Below are 20,844 nucleotides of genomic sequence, written 5' to 3'. Positions count from 1 at the left end.
CGGATTATCCTGAAATCAATGTAATAAAACGCCCAAATGTTTCTCCAATTTTTGTTTGATTATGTGCAAATTAAACGGAAATACTTATTATTTTTTTAATTTCACCAACAGCAAGGCTTTTCACGGCAATATTTATGTTGCCTGTGATTTAATGAAGATGTTTTTCAATTAACTTATGCGGTTTTTCGTCACAGAATTCCAATGTATATGTATTATTATCTAGACCCTGATGAGTGCATTAATTTGTATCTCCTGAAATTTTAACCGAGTTTTTCCACTTTCTTTAATTTATAACTTGAATTCAGAGTCATAAAATTGTAGATCCTAGTCATGTCAAGTAATCAAACCATCCCACTTACCCCATATCCATACCCCATATCCGAGGGAAGTGTTTTTTTTTTTAATTTTTTAACTGCCTTTTGTTTTGGGACAAGTTTAATTATGTCCAATGATTAAAATCTGATAAACACAATTTGGATGTAGCAGGCTCTAAAGAAAACTGTTGATTTTTCCGAACTCACATCTTCCAGTGTACTTTAAATATTTTGTCATATGTATTTGCCAGGCTGGTGGCGAGTTTGCCATCTAATGAAAATTCAAATCAACAAACATAAGGCTAAATTACATCCCGTAACCCTACTGCAATTATATAAGATATTTTGCAGACGAACCGAGGTACTACTGTACACGAATGAGCAGCATGTACCTACAGCAGAATGCCTATAAACTTGAAAGGCAAGGCCGTATGCAGCTGCATACAAATAACTGCTGAAGACGGGGAGCCTTCGTATTGATTCGATCGTGGGTGAAAGTATACCCTCACTAGCAAGATTGTTTCATCTAAGACGAAAACTAGCTGTGCATACGTAGGTATTAAATTTGCTACTACATAGTGCAGAGATTCACAAGCTTTCTTGAGTATGCGAGTTTGAAACGTTCCCGCGGATATCAACTCGCGACCCACAAGTAGGTGGTGACTTAAAGATTGGGAATCTCTGAGAGAGCACGATGTGATGGTACAGGTTTGAATAGAGCAGTGTACTTGAACCAAGATTTCAACCCCATCAAATTGTTGAAAAGCTCAATGCAAGATAGTTGTTATGGTTGTTATACTCATTTTTACAAACAACAATCACTCCAGAGCGAGTCAAGTATTATAATTGAAAAATACCAATGTCCAACTTTGATCACTGCTAAAAATATACCGGCAATAAACATGTGATTAATGCGAAACGTACTGTCACGAAAATAAAATAAATTTTGATTTTCCTAAAAATATTGGAAATTCCAAGAAAATCAGTTTTTCCATAGATTTCTGGAAAAAAAAATCATTTAAAATTATTTTTTTTATATCTCATAATTCTAAAAAGTTGGGTAAAAACAAAATCGTATTGTCTGGTTTTTCGGTTTCGAATTCTCAAATTTTAACCACCATGATGATCTTCTGGCATGTAATTTTTTTTTTCAAAATCTAAATACTAATAGTTTTAGATTGTTTATATCATTTTTATTTTTGCCCTTAAGCAATGTTGTTTAAAGGCAAGCTTTTTTTGTTCAGTTTTCGAATTTATAAAAAAATCGTAAAATTGTAAAAAGATATCAAAAATCCCAAAGAGAAAATCAATTTGTTCCTTAGTTCCTAAGAAAATGTACACGTAAAAATATTTTGTCTATCTCATCATGAAAAAAACCGATGGTTGGATTTTTACGTTTTTTTTAGTCAAACTTTTTGCCATAATGACTTGATTTCACACGTTAATTTGCTTGAAAAAGGTAAAAACTGTATTTTTTAAACCTTTTTATTTTGTCGAACCTTTTAACGAACATACAGGGATGAAGAGCTTTTTGAGTGTGTTGATTTATTTCATTTTAATTCCGTTTTAATTGCTTATCTTTTAGCAGCTACGCGTATTTCGTCTACTACTTGCAGACTTTATCAGTGCCAAGTACTCAACACAACTTTTTTTTTTTTTTTATATCTTTTTCGAATAATTATACAAAAATCAAAACGTATTTTTTTCGGATCGGTAAGATTTCCTTTAACCATCTGCTATAGTTAGCGAACACTGAGTGTACTAGATAATCGGTGATCGAGTCTCAATAAGAAGTGGTAAATTCAATGAAAAGATAAGCTTATTAGTGGATTAATCCAAGATTAACCGTTATGTTTCCAACCATAAGCCTGCTATTATGACTTCTAATGTCGCGGTTAGTAAGCACGCTTCAACGTAATTTCTCTTGCTGTTGAACGAACATACCATCTGCAATATGTAGATTTAGTAGTCATAGTAAAACAAAAAATACACTTTCACATTATCACCACAACCATCGACCGACATGTTTCGATAGTAGGCTATTGAATTTCCCATCGCGGTAAGTTCGTTATTTGTCAAGTTAACAATTGAATGGATTAGCATGTTTCATATTGTCACGGAAATACATTGATATTTTTTTTTGTATCTGGACAAAGCATAGGTTTACGACCATATGGATGCTTAACAGACCTTCGCGGTGTAATGATACACTACCGAACAGCAAGTGGATCAAATAATCGCTCAAAATGATTTGAATTCACTTCTTCTCTTGAGCGGAGAATGAATGTGTGTGTGTACTTCATTTTAATTTCGTTATTTTTTCTTCTCACTCCAATTGTTACACATGCCATCACAGCATTACGTTCAGCAACAATCGTACCGTACCAGCATACAACACAACCGCATAAAACAATGAATGCAGAGGTAGAGATGAAAAATAATGCTTTCAAAGTCAGTTGCTAATCATGCACCGAACCGCACGCACATTGCACAGTGCGCTGCTTACTTCGATCGAGCTTAGGATCACATTCACCAATCTTTTCGGATTGTCTTAGGTACGAACATCTGATAGCTATGAGACCTTCAAATACAAACGACTTTCCTAAGTGACACTGGCAAAGGAACGACATTGTGTGTTATTGAAGCAACACTAAAAATATTGGAGTGTAAATTAATGGAACCAAGTTATGCAATGTGCAGTGAACGGGGCTCTTCAAATTTCATTTGGCAGTGCATTACGAACATCGCCGTCTGATCAATGAATACGGGACAATGAAAAAGATATCTAAGAAGAAAAAGTGTTAACAGGCTTATCCTTCAGTGAATAAACCACGGTTTCAAAAACGACAATACGGATGCATCGAAAATGCCAGAAAAATGAATGATTTATCCGCAGTGTGAACGAGGTAAACCAAAATATATTTAGATATGCACCATACGTACTGCGAGTAAAAGAAACATTCGCGTAGTGAAAGGAATGTATACCTTATTGCCATGAGCCGTGATGTGAATTATATTGCGTACTAGGTGTACTCGGATCGAGGAGAACCGCTTTAAAATGATTTTCTTCAACGCAAGCTGCGCGCCGCTAGTGCATCAATTCAATTACTGACCGGATTCTATAGACACGATATGACCAATTTAGGTACTTTACCGAAACCGAAGCGCCACGTTTTGTAGTATTCTTTGTGTGGTTATTTCTACGTAACCAAATATGATGAAAAAGAGAACAATGATCTGTGGACAGTATTCACGCCCCCATTAAACAAAACAAGCAAAGCGTTGAATGATAAGAAAGATAACTCTTGAAACTTCAAGATAAATGAAACAAAGTGATTTCTTATCACGAATCGATAGGCTACAAAAATATGCTTTTGTGTTTTCATGCGATCATCAAATGCTTGAGTGCTTTCGATGGTGGCTCGACCGATACCGTTTTGAATGGGTGATCATAAATGGACCGATGAACTGCATATGTACACACCTGCGAAACATCATCATCATACGGTAGATTATCCGGATTCGGATTCATCTAGCTTTATAATTATTCAAGTTTATGTCGGTGCATACTTTAAACAGCAAAAACATGCAATTGTTTCTCTTTACTTTCTATGCTCTTATATACGCACATGTAAGCACTCGACTAAATGTGACGAGCAATTAAAGAAAAAAAAATCGCAGGGAAAGGCGATCGTTTATTTACGGCAGATATCTAATGTTTGGAAGTGGAAAAAAATCCATAATTATTGAGATCGATATCGCCTTGCACATATAAATATGTGCTGATGTTTTAATTCTTCCAAAATCTACAACCACCGGGAAACGCAAGACTCCCACACTGTTTTGAATAAAAGATAAATGCTAAATCAATTATAAATAACCACACATACACATTTTTCAGTTAGCCTAGCTAGTTGTGGCACGGAGGTTTCGATTCCAGATCCGGGTCTAGATTTTTTTCCAGGTTCTAAACGTACTCGACTTCCCTGAACATAGAGCAGCGGTTTTCAACCTGGGGTATGCCAGACACATCAGAGGGTACGCTCAACAATAATACATAATGGCGAAAAATTCTCAACAATATTTTTTTCCGTGCTACAATAATTATTAAAAAGTCGTTATGACAGCTATCCATATAAAATAATCCGTTAGAAACTTCGTCAAGATACATAATTTGTCAATTCGTGACAAAAAAAAATTCATTAGATAACTGTTCAAAAGACAGCTTTAACGTGTGAAATGCAATTTCTCTTAAATTCTGTAAGTGTAGTTGCACGTTTAATGTGTCTGGGCATCCGATTGAAAACATTTATTCCTTTAAAATATAATGAATTTTGTGAAGCACAGGTCAAGAAATGTGGTGTTCTTATTTCATCCTCGTTTCTAGTATTATATCTATGAAAATCACTTCCCCTTTCAATTCGACCACACAAATATCGAGGCAGAAAACCGTTAACTACTTTAAAAATGAACACCATAGTCAAATATACAATTCTTTGCTTCACAGACAACTATTTTAAAGCATCTAGCATCAAAGTTGAGGAAGTGAACCTATTACATCTCAAAATCAAACGCATTATTTTACTCTGCAAGCGCAGTAATCTCGATATTTGTGTTGCAATGACCAAAAATAACATGGAAGAGCAAAAGTCAAAATGAGGAAAGATGATTGATTTGTATAGCGGAAAAATATTGTTTTCAATTTTCTTTTCGCCCGTTCTTCAAAGTGAAAGAACTAATTTTGCATGCCTACTGTTCTAAATGTTATCCAAGCAAGAAATAGAAAGAATAAGTTGTTCATAGTGTTGCCAAATTTTAAGATTAATTTTACATCGAAAAACTTAAAGGGATTTTTTCTGGGTATGAGTATTTGATTTAAATATTTTATTTGATAGCATCATTGCATTTCACAGACTTTTTTTTTACATATAAGATATATTATACAACCTAAGTTCAAGTACAGTTGCTGTGAATCAGCCTGTGATATAGAGTTTTGGAAGAAAAAGTTGGAGGGTGGTGTACAAGACACAACCGCATTGTTGACGTAGGACTACGAATTTTTTTACGGTTCGGACGTTTTAGAAGATGTCGCGCAGCAGGAGAATGCATACGATGAGGGTTTCTCAGTTAATGAAAGTGAAACGGATAAAATTTAACCCACCGATAAGATAGAACATAATTTATTTCCCTAACAAATTATTTGATTTTTGAATCATTTTGATGTATTTAGTGACAAATTGAATGGGTGAATCATGGGTTACTCTATATAAATTCTATTCTAACTCTTTACTGAAATGAACTTGGTGGCCCTGAAAAGGGCCGTTTTGTTACGTTGGTGAAAGTTGTAACCTCCGAAACCGTGAGAGCGTAGACGACATCCATGGCCGTGCCAGTTTTGCGCTTAGCGTGTTCAGTGTAGGTGACGGCATCACGCATATTTTCTAGGAACACCTTCAGCACATCTCGGGTTTCCTCGAAGATCAGACCGGAGACGCTTGACACAACCACGTCGAGCCAGACCCAAGATTACAACTCTAGAGAGCAGCGGCGCCCGTGTTGTAGTGGTAAGCGTCCCAGCAGGCCTGGGTTCAATCCCAGTCAACGCTGCCGAGATGTGTAGTGAGCATTTCTCACCTCATTTTTACAACGCAAAAACAAATACAGTTTACTACTAGCATTAAAATCTACTTTATTTTACATATCTATAACAAGCTTACACTCTATTATATCTACTGCTTCAAAAAGAACTATGTTCCGTTAACTGTGTGCAAAATTATTAGCATATGAGCAGTTCGTGACCAAAACTGTGTATGCCAAGCATAGGTGTGGATAGCATAGGTGCATGGAAAACAAATCCAAGGAAAAAAACAGCATTTTGTGTGGTCGTTGGGGGCGGGTGGTTCTGAATTGGCAACAAAATTTTCCGCAATTGTATCCTCCCTATTCGTACACGCCCGAAGTTCGTAGGTGAATGTCACTTCGACTTGTTTCATCTAGGAACCATTCTCTGATGACTGTGTTGGGGAAGCAGCACATGCATGTACGTAATTGGTGGATTTGTTAGTTATTTAGAAGCTTTTGGACAATGCTTGACATTTACCACTTTTTCAATAGTTTCAATTTGAAAATCAACCGTCAAGAGCATTGCTATCGATGCGTAGAAATGTTTCTGATCGATTGGTGATAAAATAATTGAAATTGGTCCAGGGGCAGCTAAGTTATTAACGTTCAAAATCTTTCATAATTTCATTTTTCGCTTTTCATAAATTGTACCCCCATCTTCCCGAAAGACGTAGTCCTACGTCAAAAAAAACATGACATGAAGTTGTTTTTTTTTCAAAGCAAATTGAATCACTCTCCAGACCTACTCTTTCGAACGATTGGCATTTTTCTTATTTACTTCCATCGTCTTGATCCAAAGTTAATTACAACAGACAAACAGATACAATGTTTTTCATAATGATTATCTTCACTCAACGGTTAGTTTTTTGTTTGCTTCTAAAGTTAACCACTGAAAATCATGTAATTAGTAGACGCCTCATGACCTCGCTATCGCAAAGCTGAGCCACCTTGGTCTTACGGCGTGGGTCGTTTGCTGGTTAAAATCATATTTATCCTCCAGAAAGGCCTTCGTTAAGGTTCATGATGCCAGATCCGATGTGTTTGATATACCATCGGGAGTTCCACAAGGAAGCCACTTAGGACCTCTTATTTTCGTTTTATTTATTACCGACGTGTGTGACCATTCAAGTTCCAGTAAGTTGTTATATGCTGATGATTTGAAAGTCTACCGAGTGATCATATCGATCCTAGATCGTTGTGCTCTACAAACTGACATCGAGCGGTTAACATCGTGGTGTCAGATGAACGGAATGCAACAACACTGCCAAATGCAAAGTCATTACCTTTACCCGTACTGCTCCTTGGTTCGTAGCTTTCTTGAATATGGAGTACAAATCTACATATCGTGCATCGAAAGAATCCAGAAACGTTTTGTCAGATTCGCCTTACGATAGCTAGTATGCTCCGAGATATCAATTTCCACGCTCCAGTCAGTCCGTCGTCTCCGCAATAAGTACCTCTTGTGGACTACCGGACACCGTACTACTTAACGCTATAACAATCCACTCCACAAATGTTGCAGACTGTTCAATAATGTGAGTGATGCTTTTAATGTTAATATTAGTAAACTAGTTTTTAAGAATAGAATCAAGTCCCGATAATTCAGTCTGTGTGACTTCAATGCCAAAGATGGCGATTATAAATAATTAGGTGTTGGAAATAATTAAAAATATTCAGAAGCGAAGCATGCATGTTCTCATATACTTACATGTCCTTTTGCTCACGTGTGCTTCGCTTCTCAATATCATCTTATTATGTCCAACATTTAATTTTATTGGTAATTGGTAGTGTTGCCACCGACAGCACACTTTGCCATTTACTATCCAGTTTGTCGTTTGAACACTACCACCATTTGTTAAACACAGTGCCCTCCAAAGTGTAGTCAACAGATGGTAATAGTGCTTTTTGGACAATGTTTTACAGTCAATAACATTCACAGTATTATATCAGTTTGTTTATGACGTTACGTGGGGACAAGTGGCCGTTATGTATTCAAACATGGTTGAATTTTCCTGCTCTAATTCCTGTTTGTCTGTGTGTTATTTTATAAGGGACACTTTAAGGTTAAGTTTGTATCATTTTAAAAGTAATCTTGTTTCATTAAAAAAAAATCGGGATCAAACATTTCGTATCTTCCCTGGGCAGTATGAGTGCAATTACTGCCTTACAATTATACCAAAGCAAAAATGGTAATCGGATGAGAAAGTTCGCAAATAACAACCGTGGTAGTGCATCTAGAACACTAAGTTGAGGGCCAGCGCAAAGTTCCACGAGGGACGTAATGAAGCTAATATAATAAGAAGTACGGTTTCAATCAATTCATCATAAAATCAGTTACAAGTACTTAGAAGGTTCGGTGTACAAAATTGTTGAAAAAAAATCATATTGATCCACTTGTACAGTTATAATTATAATTATAATTTAAAGATTAAAAATAGTACACTAGTTACTTCCTATAACTAGTCTCATATGGAAAATGACAGTCCTCTAGCCAATTAAATTGTAGAATGAATATGAGTCCATAGTATTAATACATAATATAAAATTAGGTACAAACTGCTAGTGCATATCGTTGTTATCTCAAAATTGACATAAATCCATATGGAAATTATATGCGATTATAGGCAGTTTATGTGTTATGCATTTTAGGTACAATAACTAGATGTGAAGCATCAACACAACCAGAACATTTCTATCTTTTAGTCGATGGTATATTGTCTTGGTCCAGTATTAACTAACTGTTAAATAAGTGACAGAAGATCAGCATGTGATTAAAACTGTCTGTTAGTCTGTAAGACTATGGAATTAAACAAAAAAAAATTAAATTAACACATTTTAACACAAACAAAAAAAATACTAATAGCTTCTAAACGCAAAAATAACATTTGGGACCTATTTGTAGATTCATTGGGCAGTTATCTTCTGAAAATATTCAAAATGCTTTATTCTTTTTCCTCCAAAATTCTTTATCACAGCAAGTATACTTTGAACTTTTGCTGTTAATTTATCTTATGTAAAAAAAATACTGAGGAACGAGATTGCCCTATCAAATTAAATATTTAATTCAAATATACTCTCAAAAAATTCCATTAATGTTTTTAATTTATAAATTAAACTTAAATTTGGTAAAACTATGTTTTTTTTTGCCGAATTTCATGTTTTCTTGCAAATAGTTATTAATGCAGCAAGTTGCAAAATGATTTTATCAGCACGTATTACGAAGAGTGCTGTAAAAATCAAGTTATGCAACGAGTTGCATATAACATTTTTTGCAATTTTGCAAAATACCCTTTGAGTTTTAATTATTTCTATCTGTATAGCGTTCTATGTTTCAAAAAGTAGAAGGGTCTGTGCCTAGGGGCACGAACGGAAGCTTGACGTAGGAACATGCTTGGCATGCACAGTTGTACAGTTGGTAATAACTTTTCACTCAGATGTTGCAATTTATTTTTCTTTAAAGTAATTGATAGATTACGCTCATAGTTTACTGTAGATATGCGAAGATTAGGTAAAGCTCAACATTTGAATCAACACTAATCAATTTAACACTTAAATTCCGAGATGTGTAGTGAGCATTTCTCACCTCATTTTTACAATGCAAAAACAAGTACAGTTTACTACTAGCATTAAAATCTACTTGTTTTTACATATCTATAACAAGCTTACACTCTATTCCATCTACTGCTTCAAAAAGAACTATGTTCCGTCAACTGTGTGCAAAGTTATTTGCAAATGAGCAGTTCGTGACCAAAACTGTGTATGCCAAGCATGCATAGGACCGCTAGTGGACGGAATAAATGTGAAGAGCATTTAGTTCTTTTAATTGATCAATTATCTATTATCTCAACCCTTTCCATTTTTGAATTGTAGGCGTACCAAATTTGTAGTAATTTTTTTTTTTTTCAAAGAGAAAGTTGATTAAGAGAATCAATCAAAATCACTTGCACCCCTGCTTCCAAGTTTGGTTACAATATTACAACTCTGGAGAGCATTTTGTGTGGTCGTTGGAGGCTTGTGGTTCTGAATATGGACAAACAAGCACAGATAAATTCTATTCCAACTCTTTACTAATGTAAGCTTGATGGCCCTGAAAAGGGCCGTTTTATTGAAGAGGACATCCATGGCCACTTACGCTTGGCGTATTTAGTGTAGTGACAGCATCACGGACCTCATTTTCCAGGAACACCTTCAGCACACTTCGTAGATCAGACCGGAGATACTAGACGACCGATGGCGGTTATCTCGAAGAACTTTGCGATGACGCTTGGTGCCTCCTTTACCAGACCTTTTCCTCCTTTGTCACGACCAGTCAATTGTTGCTCGTTAGGTGTGAAGGAGTGGACTAGCCACCACCTTCCTACTGCTGCTATTGCTGTTCACCACACCGTCCGAAGCGAAAATGAGCTAATGCCATACAGCAGCGCTCTTTATATCTTTTCAGGTTAAAGCAGAATGATGTGCAACCAAGTGGTATATCAGCTACAAAGACTCCTCCCATTATGAGTAGTTTGCTATCAAGTAGCGACATTGGCTCTTTTCCTTTTGCGTGCACGGCGAATGAGAACGACCCACATTTGAGTTTAGTTCACTCATAATCGCCAAAAGTGCAGGAACTCAGCGATGAGTAAATTTGTCTCATGGTTTCCTGTGGAAAACCTAAAAAATTTGTCAGAAAATGAGGAAATTGACGAAAATTTTATTCTGTCTCGGAGTATGTAGTACCAATAGACTGAGTGAATCCAATCTTTACTTTTCTCAAATTCGGGAATTTTTCCCTGGAAAATCCTGGAAAAACCTGGGAAAACATGAGGCAAATTTACTCATCGCTGAGTTCCTGCACTTTATTTCTTATTTCTGAGATAACTAAACTCAAATTTGGGTCGTTCTCATTCGAAAGATATCGGCGCCGGTGGTTAGCGTGATTACCTCTCACCCCAGCAACCCTGTGTCCAGTCTCAGTCGGCGCCACCGGCGTGATCTAAGGCATAACATCTCTGATCACGCCTTCCTTCGGGAAGTAAAGCCGTTGGTGCCCGGTTGAGTTGATGGGTCGATTGATAGGGTCCAGGTGTGGGAGCTGCCTCCCTGGCGTCGGTAGCATTGGTGCTCAGTACGGAAAACAAATCTCGCGTCACTTTTCAATAGGTCCTATCTACATTGATCGTTTCTCTTCATCGACACTCTCGTTCGGCTCGGCTTCACAAATCTCTCCTACTGTTTCAAAGTTGACCAAGGTTGATCAAATAATGTGTACCCCGCTTCCAGTTTGATTATATGAGCATTTTGTGTGGTCGTTGGTTCTGAATATGCACGGAAAAAAAAGAGTTCCCATATTCGTGAACCGCTCGTGAACCATAGTTCACGGTGTATATTTCAGAAAATTTTGTTCTGGATAGCTGGCCGTGATTTTTAGTTCACGCTCCGTTCCCGTTTTCGGGAACGGATTTTTTTCCAAGTGGAAAAACAGGCAGATGAGTTCTATTGCTACTCTTTACTGTAATAAGCTTGGTGGCCCTGGTGATGATTTAACCTCCGAAACCAAACAGAGTGCGTCTCTGTCACTTCAAAACGTAGATGACATCCATGGCCGCTTACGCTTGACGTGTTTAGTGTAGGTGACAGCACCACGGATCTCATTTTTCAGGAACACCTTCAGCACATATGAAGCAGCATATGCATGTAGGTACTTGGTGGATTTGTTAGTTAATTCGACGCTTTTGGACAATGCTGGACATTTACCACTTTTTCAATAGTTTCTTGTTGAAAATCAACATTCGGAAGCATTGTTATCGATGCATAGCCATATTTATGATCGATTGCTGATAAAATTATTGAAATTGGACCAAGGGGCAGCTGAGTTATTAACGTTCAAAATCTTTCTTAATTTGTTACATGCTCCATTTTTGGTTTTCACAAAGTGTACCCCCATATAGAAATCAGAGACGTAGTCCTACGTAAAAAAAACTGCATATGGACGTCCATGCGTATGAACAAAACCTTCTGATCCAGTAGGTTATGAAATATTACTGTCTTCATTTTTCAAGCTCTCGGTTAGTAGACGAGAGGCAAGGCAATACTCAAAAGCGATGGTTCTACAGAAACCTTTTTGATGAAAAATCATGAAGAAAGTTGTTGCACGGCACATTTTGGTGCAAACATGTAATTGTCCCCTGCTAAAGGTAACCCCAGGGACATCCCGGTGGTGCCGAGAGCATCCAATCTAGTCAATGATCCAATTCAAGTCTATAAAAAGTCTTTTGATGGAAAACCGTGAAGAAAGAGCTGCCATACGGCATGTTTTGGTGTAAAATGCAATTGTCACCTGCTACAGGTTTCCGTGGGGCCTTAAACCAACCACAGGGCCACCACAATTTTCAAAGAAGAGTTAGTTTGGAATATTTTCTAACACAAGAATAATAATACATAAACTGAAAAAGAATCTTATAAGTAATGAACGGAAAATGGACTAAAGGAGTAAAAAATTTCCTTATTAGAGAGTTGAATAGATTTTACTCCTTTAGTTTACTTAAATCTTTGGTTTTAATTAGTTAGGTAGGTTCCGATTCAACACATTGTAGTTTCATTTTTATACCTGTGATCTTGACTTTTATACCTAGGGGATGAGTACTTAAGGGGGTTAGATTTTGAATAGTTCTTTAGTGGGAATGACACTGATGAAGACTGCACATTGTAGTCGAAATACGTATCTGTCATGGATACCAAAATTAATTAAGTGGAATTAAATGGAAGATAACCTTTTTGCTGTTTTATTGAAGCATTCCGCTAACAACCCAATTTCATTACTTCATTATGATGGCTACCAAGCCTTTGGGATTTTCCTTATTAGAGAGTTGAATAGATTTTACTCCTTTAGTTTACTTAAATCTTTGGTTTTAATTAGTTAGGTAGGTTCCGATTCAATACATTGTAGTTTCATTTTTATACCTGTGATCTTGACCTGTATACCTAGGGGATGAGTACTTAAGGGGGTTAGATTTTGAATAGTTCTTTAGTGGGAATGACACTGATGAAGACTGCACATTGTAGTCGAAATACGTATCTGTCATGGATACCAAAATTAATTAAGTGGAATTAAATGGAAGATAACCTTTTTGCTGTTTTATTGAAGCATTCCGCTAACAACCCAATTTCATTACTTCATTATGATGGCTACCAAGCCTTTGGGATTTTCCTTATTAGAGAGTTGAATAGATTTTACTCCTTTAGTTTACTTAAATCTTTGGTTTTAATTAGTTAGGTAGGTTCCGATTCAACACATTGTAGTTTCATTTTTATACCTGTGATCTTGACTTTTATACCTAGGGGATGAGTACTTAAGGGGGTTAGATTTTGAATAGTTCTTTAGTGGGAATGACACTGATGAAGACTGCACATTGTAGTCGAAATACGTATCTGTCATGGATACCAAAATTAATTAAGTGGAATTAAATGGAAGATAACCTTTTTGCTGTTTTACTTATATTCCACATTGACGGTGGATGTCAAGATTTTTATTTGAATAATAATAAATTCTTCAGAGGATTTTCACCCATCGTTTCAAACATGTTCTGCACTCTCATAGGTGGAAAAATGACAGCGCAGTGTACAAAAAATAATCGATTAGTTATTAATTGAGTAATTAAAAAATGGGATATCTCTGATTTTTGGTTTGATTGTTTTGATAAAAAAGCGCAAAATTTCAACTCTTGCGAGGGGGCAGCATAGGCACAAAATCACCTTCTTACGGGAGGATGATGATGATGGATGAAAGGGACCGTGAAAGAGCTAAGAGGAAGAGGAGACAACTGGCTTCTTTTTGTCTGTGACGTGTTCTTCTTCTCTCGCGGAAACGACCGTGCAAAAACTGGGGGGTGCACTTAATGACTCGTTCCAATATAAAAATTCCCACTAAATTGAAGGATACCAGCAAAGATGTTAAGATTGATAAGGCCTACTAAATGGAGGACGGTTCAGTTGGCTACCTATTGTTTGCTTTAAATTAACATCTCCAATCGCGATCTAAAGTTGACCCCCGCGACGAACATAAGATCGTAAAACGTAATGGTGATTTCATAATAATAATAATTAAAATATTTTTGTTTTATAATATCTCACGATATAGCTGTACAATTTGCGTGGCAATCTTTCTCGAGAGAAAAGAGGACAAAGATTAATGCAAGTTATGAAGTTTATATGGGGTTTGATCCATTCTATTGTGAGTTTAATATGCTACAATGAAATAATCAAATTCATATGATGAAGTAATGAAATTGGGTTGTTAGCAGAATACTTAAATAAAACAGCAAAAAAAGTGTAGTGAGAGAGAGAAGGATTAGTCATTTCCATTAAATTCCACTACCTTATTTGCTTATCCTTGACAGATACGCGTATTACGTCTACAATGTGCAGACTTCTTCAGTGTCTTGTACTAACACTCGACCAGTACGAATACTCGACCAGTCGAGTATTAGTACAAGACACTGAAGAAGTCTGCACATTGTAGACGTAATACGCGTATCTGTCACACTGATTAAGACTGCACATTGTAGTCGAAATAAGTATCTGTCATGGATACCAAAAATAATTAAGTGGAATTAAATGGAAGATAATCTTTTTTTGCTGTTTTATCAAATTCATATTCAATTTACTCAATTGCAACGTTTGCTATTTTATGGGTTTTTAACAGTTAAAGATCAACTGAATAAGTTAACTTAAATAAGTTTCAGTTGAAAGCCACTTGTCTTTTATAGTTCTGAAACATAAAGATTTCTGAGGTCAGGTGCACTTTTACTTCTAAATTGTTTTTTAATGACTAACATTAGTGATTTTATCTCAGACAGGCGTATCTGAACCTTTCAAGAATGAGCGTACCCCGCTCCTCCAGTGACTTGAAACCTAATTATGAATAATAAAGGAACGGATTTTCTAATTTCAAAAATTGAAGCCTTATTTTAAGATTTATTCAATAGCCGCACATTTTCAAAAATTTGAATGAAGAATTGTTCATTTTGGAGTTAAAACTCTAAACAATTAATTTCGTTATTAATATTATTGATTATTGTAGATTATTGATTGGAGCAGCAAAAATAATATCGCAGTCAATGCAGGTTGATATTTTTACAAACATTTCTATATTTAACGTCGGTCTCTATTCCGCAATCTAGTGCCAATCACCGACGGACATCGATTGCCATCCATTGATGGCAATCGAATGTGCAAGAAGGCAGTTTCCACACCTGCGTTGAATATCGCACCCATTCAAACACACATGGGCCGGGAACAACGGCTTTACTTCCCTTCCGAGGGAAAACGTGACCAGAGATTTTTAATGCCTCAGAAAAATCCCACTGAACTCGGCTGGGATTGAACCTAGACCCATTGGGGAGAGGAGTTTTGCTCATAACTCAAATCTGTATCTCTTATGCATCACGAACTAGAGCGGGCAGAACTTGTTACTGTTTTTCAGTGAATGTAAAATACATTCATTGAAAAACAGTAGTGGCTTCTGTTCGCTCTGCTTCGTCATGCATAAGAGATACGGATTTTAATTGTTAACAAAAGTTGTAGGTAATAACAAAACCTACAAAAGCTCTACACATTATTTTGCGGAATGCTGTTGAAGAAAAAAGTTAGAGGCAAATGAATGTAAATGAATGCACGAAATGAATGTAAATGATTTTCCATGTCTGGTGACAACGCTAATCGCATGACCACAAAACCAACCAGTCACGACAGTATCTTTTTTATTCCGGAAGCTGGACCTCTAAAATTGACACAAAATAGCCAAATTTCACGATACTACGATTAGAGATTTTTGAGGCACAGCATATGTTATGGTTAATTTGCCAGATTAAATGAGCATTCCCACGAGAGAAAAAAAATAAGTAATAATAAGCTATATAATAAACCACAAACATTAGACAAAGCAGAAGTGGGTTCGAACAATTTCACTCAATTAAATTTTCGTTGGATTTTACTACCGCCTATCGTTAAAACCCAGGATAGCCTCACCACCGTGTCTCTAACTTATATATGGCATAGACTCTACACCAATGAAAAAATGCATTTCTCTTCAGTCTGTCGTAGAAATACGAGACTGGCAGATGCTTCAAACATGAGTTTTATGATGTTGGCTCTAGTTAGGAGTATATGCCTAGATAGCATCCCGTAACTTCAATCAGTGCTTAAATCTGTCATTGTCATTGAAAGATTTCCACACGATATTGACAATAATATTTTTGACATTGTCACTGGATGGATTGACAAACACATATTATCTCGTTAAATTTGTTTTCGTCATTGGCAAAGATTCACCTTGTTATAAAAAGTGTTTTTATCATGCACCCTTATTCAAAGTATTGTTATCCATGCAGTTAAGAACCAAGAGGATTGTTCCACGATGTTCATTATCATCTCGTGAGAGTGACTGCTGCTGTTTTGTTGATATCACCGTTTTTGAATAACAATGGAAAATAAAACATGAATTAGATAATCTACTCTTACTATGGTTCAACAATCCATCCTCCGGGAGAAGATCCAGTTCTACGAACTTACAAAGCCTAGCAATGATCGAGTTTTTAAGAGCTCATGTGATTGCTATTGATGCAATTAAAATCCCGACCGTCAATTATCGATTTTTGTAAAGTAAAGAAAATTTAGATGATACATCAAAGCAAATATGCCTGTTTTACGATGTGCAACGCTTGATACTTGCACTTGATGCCGAGTTTGAGAGAATAAAAATTGGTTGTAATGTAGCCACCTAAACCAATGTAAGAATATTTATTCAACTCACATACATACAAAAGGGCGCGCGCGCGCGCTCGCGAACTGGAACTCAGATCGAAACTCGGGCAGTTTCCAAATACTACCCCCTTCTCTGGAATAAGAAGGTTAAAATATACGAAGGTGTGATACACATCCGTGAATTACAATTCAAAACATTTTAAATTTATTATGTGTAATCTCTTTCCTTCTTCTTCTTTCAGGGTATCGCGTTTGAGAAAAACAGAAATGGATGCAGATGTACACAAAGAGTTCAGCGCTAGTTGTTCCTAGTTAGATAATATAGTTAGCGAAGATACCTTAGCACATTGACGTGTGCTAACAAATCTAGTCAAAAGAGTAACGTCACCATCCAAATCATCAGTATATTCCAAAAAAAAAAAACTACATTAGTTTACACATAGAGCACTCAGTGTGTGTAAAACATGCGGAGAAATTTGAAGATTTTCTTGGTATTAGCGGTAACATGGATTCTGATTGCAGTGTACTATTTCGAAGGGAGCCACAAGAGTCGAAACCGTGCACTGAGACTGCGCGAACATCGGACGGCTTCTTTGACACAACAGTTGTCGTCCGCCGACTGGCAGCAGCAGCAGTACGGTCCATCCACTTCACCTAAACAAAATGTTACATCCAACGCATTGTTACACATGTCCTTGCCTCGGCATACGTGGGACTATTTTGATGAAATGGAATACATACGGAAAGGCAACCTACGGCAAGGAGAAGATCCATATTTGCGGAACCGTTTCAATCAACAAGCAAGTGATAGTTTGAAAAGCAATCGAGAACTTCCCGACACCCGGAATCCCATGTGCCGAAAGGAATGGCCAAGTAACCTTCCACCCACCAGTGTGATTATAACCTTTCATAACGAAGCACGAAGTACGCTTCTGCGAACGATAGTCAGTGTCTTGAATCGATCTCCAGAACACTTGATACATGAGATTATTCTAGTAGATGATTATTCGGATTTTCCAGAGGATGGCCAGGAGCTGGCTAAAATCCACAAGGTTAAGGTGATAAGAAACGAAAAGCGTGAAGGTCTGGTTCGTTCGCGTGTTAGAGGTGCCGACGCAGCAACTGCATCAGTTCTAACGTTTTTAGACAGCCATTGTGAGTGCAATGTAGATTGGCTGGAACCATTGTTAATAAGAGTTAAAGAAGATCCTACTCGTGTAGTATGTCCTGTGATCGATGTTATTAGTATGGATACCTTCCAGTATATAGGAGCTTCTGCAGATCTACGGGGTGGGTTTGATTGGAATTTGGTGTTCAAATGGGAATACTTGAGCATTTCAGAGAGACACGAGCGCCAGAAAGATCCAACTACACCGATCAGAACACCAATGATAGCTGGTGGTTTATTTGTGATAGATAAGCCATATTTTGAGAAGCTGGGAAAATATGATACTCAAATGGACATATGGGGTGGCGAAAATTTGGAAATCAGTTTCCGTGTCTGGCAATGCGGTGGTAGTCTGGAGATTATTCCATGCAGTAGGGTCGGCCATGTGTTCCGGAAAAGACATCCGTACACGTTTCCAGGCGGTGGCAGTGGCAACATTTTCGCCAAAAACACTAGACGTGCCGCTGAGGTATGGATGGATGACTACAAACAGTATTACTACGAAGCCGTTCCTTTGGTGAAGAATATTCCATTCGGAAATATTGACGAACGGTTAGAATTGAAAAAGCGACTTCAATGCAAACCATTCGAATGGTATTTGGAAAACGTATACCCGCAGCTGACCATACCAGAACAGCAAACCAAAGGCAGCTTACGACAAGGACCCTACTGCATGGACACCTTGGGTCATCTTGTAGATGGCATCACTGGTCTCTACCACTGCCACGATAGCGGAGGTAATCAAGATTGGGTCATCACGAAAAAAGGACAAATCAAACATCTGGATCTTTGCTTAACACTGCTGAATTTTACTATTCGATCGCGTTACAACGTGGTGGTGCTAAAGTATTGCGATGAATCTGCGAATCAGCAGTGGTACAAAAGAGAAGGCGGACTGATCCAACATAGCAAGATAAATGTTTGTTTAGACTCGCGTTACGTAAAAGAGAAAGGCATCACTGCAGAGCGATGCAACTCGGCGCTCGAATCGCAGCTTTGGAAGTTTTCCACCAAGTGAGAAGTGCAACAACAAAATAGCAACAACAAAATATAGGCCTGGTTCAACTAACTCCCTTGGATGTGTTTCTTATTATTGTTCAGCTACTGAGAGTTAAGAAAGTATAGAATTAATTATGAAAGTGAAGCTAGCTATAAATACTTTATAATCAATTAAAATATACAGAAGAGTGCTTCAAAGCGCAACGATAGCATCGTGATTGTACATTCCAAGTAATGATTAGGTTTTACTACCATCCATAATAAAATCTTTAAGACAATTGTAATTATTCCGTCTTACGTCAGTTATGTGATGACAATTCTAAAGCGCATGTGAAAAGGTGCTATGCGCCAAATGTAATCGTCGATTCCCCGCGGATTTAGGTAAACCAACGGCAGCATCTAGTAAAGGTATTGCTATGATTTATTCCGGAGCGGACTTTAGTAGAAATGGTCAGATTTTTTGTTTACCTAGGGGCCTTCCATATGACACATAGACAAAAAAAGCATGATTTTTAACTCCCCCTTCTCCTCCGTGGACTAGCGTGGACATAGACTCGACCGCCTTTGATATCCATGTGACTTTCAGTTTTTTTCCAAGATACCCCAAAAATGATTAGTATCGTGCTCCATTGTCGTTTCAATTTTATTTTCGCTACACACTCAGATACGTTTGGCATGTTCGGTATTTTTTTATCGGAAATAATCGATAAACGAAAATTATTACAGATTTTTCGGTAAAACATAAAAAATACCAATTTTCGGTAAAGTTTTACCGAAGTACCTGGTGATCTGATTTTTAAATGACGAACTCTATACTGTAAAATGAGATAATCGCTGAATTCGGTTAAAAAAAATATCGAACCAACCATAAAACATAACCGGATTACCGAACTTCTCTACGTAAAAACTGTCAAATCGTGAAGAAACTTTGTTTATATGTGAACCTTGATTCGAGGATAACCACCAAATTTAAGTGCTGGTGAATGGAACAAGGTAAAGTATTATAAACAGAAGTATTTTGCAACAAATAATTCACATAACAATTATTATTATATAGACCAAAAACATTTTTAACATCCTAATACAAATGACCATTCATGGAGGGCTCAAACAATTATCCCATATGCTCGATATTTTCATGCAGCCATTTTCCGTTTTAAATATCGCACCAGAACCTTCTGGCAAAATTTTCTCAATAAAAAGTATCAAATACCTATTATTGAAAAAATAGAATTCAATACAAATTTATTGAAAAAAGTAGTAGAATTGAAAACAGTTTAAGTTCTCGTTTCACGGAAGTTCGGTAATAACTACCAAATTGTTCTGTAGAAAATCACCGCATTGTTCGGTAATTTTGACAGATAATCAAAAAATCTGTTTACCGATCATTCGGTAGTCATTGCGTTTACAGAGCAGCTGTTGAATGTTCAGTAAAAAAAATACCGAATACGGTAATAATTTCCAAGTATGTAGGGTAGGTGTTCGAACAATAATGGTGTCCCTATAGTTGTGGTAGAGGGGTTATGCCAGAAATTGAGATAAATTTATTTGTCATCGGTAGCTCTACTAAAATAAAGTAAATTTGCATACTTGAAACTTTACATTAATCAAAAAATGACGGAGAACAATTAATATTTTGATTCCATTGCACCTAAGTACTATTCCAATAATATTTAGTGGAATCCATTAGAAATCAATGATCCATTTAATTAAGCTATCTTAAAACTGAGGTTAACTTTAGATTAAGCTTGAAAAACATGTTTAAAATTACCTAAGAAATGTCGAAACATTTGTATTTACCGTTGTCACGTCACAAGTTTTACTTCTAGTAACATTTACAAGTGACTATATTCATAACTATGGGTTGGAAAACAAAGTAAATCATACCAACTTTCTATTGGATCACATAACATTGCCATATTAGGAAGTTTATAATAACTTTTAAACAAAAAGAGTAATCACGGGCACGTCACTTGGAATGATTCTAATGAGTTT

At 36.6% G+C, this 20,844-nt stretch overlaps 1 protein-coding gene across 2 annotated transcripts; it reads left to right on the top strand.

Annotated features, from left to right (window-relative positions):
- Positions 1-2,788: 2,788 nt before the first annotated feature.
- LOC135712863 (polypeptide N-acetylgalactosaminyltransferase 2-like) lies at positions 2,789-19,133 on the top strand. 2 transcript variants are annotated; one of them, XM_065235930.1, is made up of 2 exons: positions 2,789-3,220; positions 16,925-19,133. In XM_065235930.1, the coding sequence occupies exon 2, from the start codon at positions 17,147-17,149 to the stop codon at positions 18,866-18,868; it is 1,722 nt and encodes a 573-aa protein (XP_065092002.1). In that variant the 5' UTR covers positions 2,789-3,220; positions 16,925-17,146; the 3' UTR covers positions 18,869-19,133. The 2 variants fall into 2 exon arrangements, with proteins under 2 accessions (XP_065092002.1, XP_065092003.1); XM_065235931.1 differs by lacking the exon at positions 2,789-3,220 and adding an exon at positions 16,254-16,844.
- Positions 19,134-20,844: the final 1,711 nt, after the last annotated feature.

Source organism: Ochlerotatus camptorhynchus, unplaced genomic scaffold (assembly GCF_037179485.1).
Source record: "Ochlerotatus camptorhynchus isolate MF236.1 unplaced genomic scaffold, CSIRO-AGI_Acam_v1.1 ptg000510l, whole genome shotgun sequence".
NCBI lineage: Eukaryota > Metazoa > Arthropoda > Insecta > Diptera > Culicidae > Ochlerotatus > Ochlerotatus camptorhynchus.
This window is presented reverse-complemented; position numbering and strand designations above follow the sequence as displayed.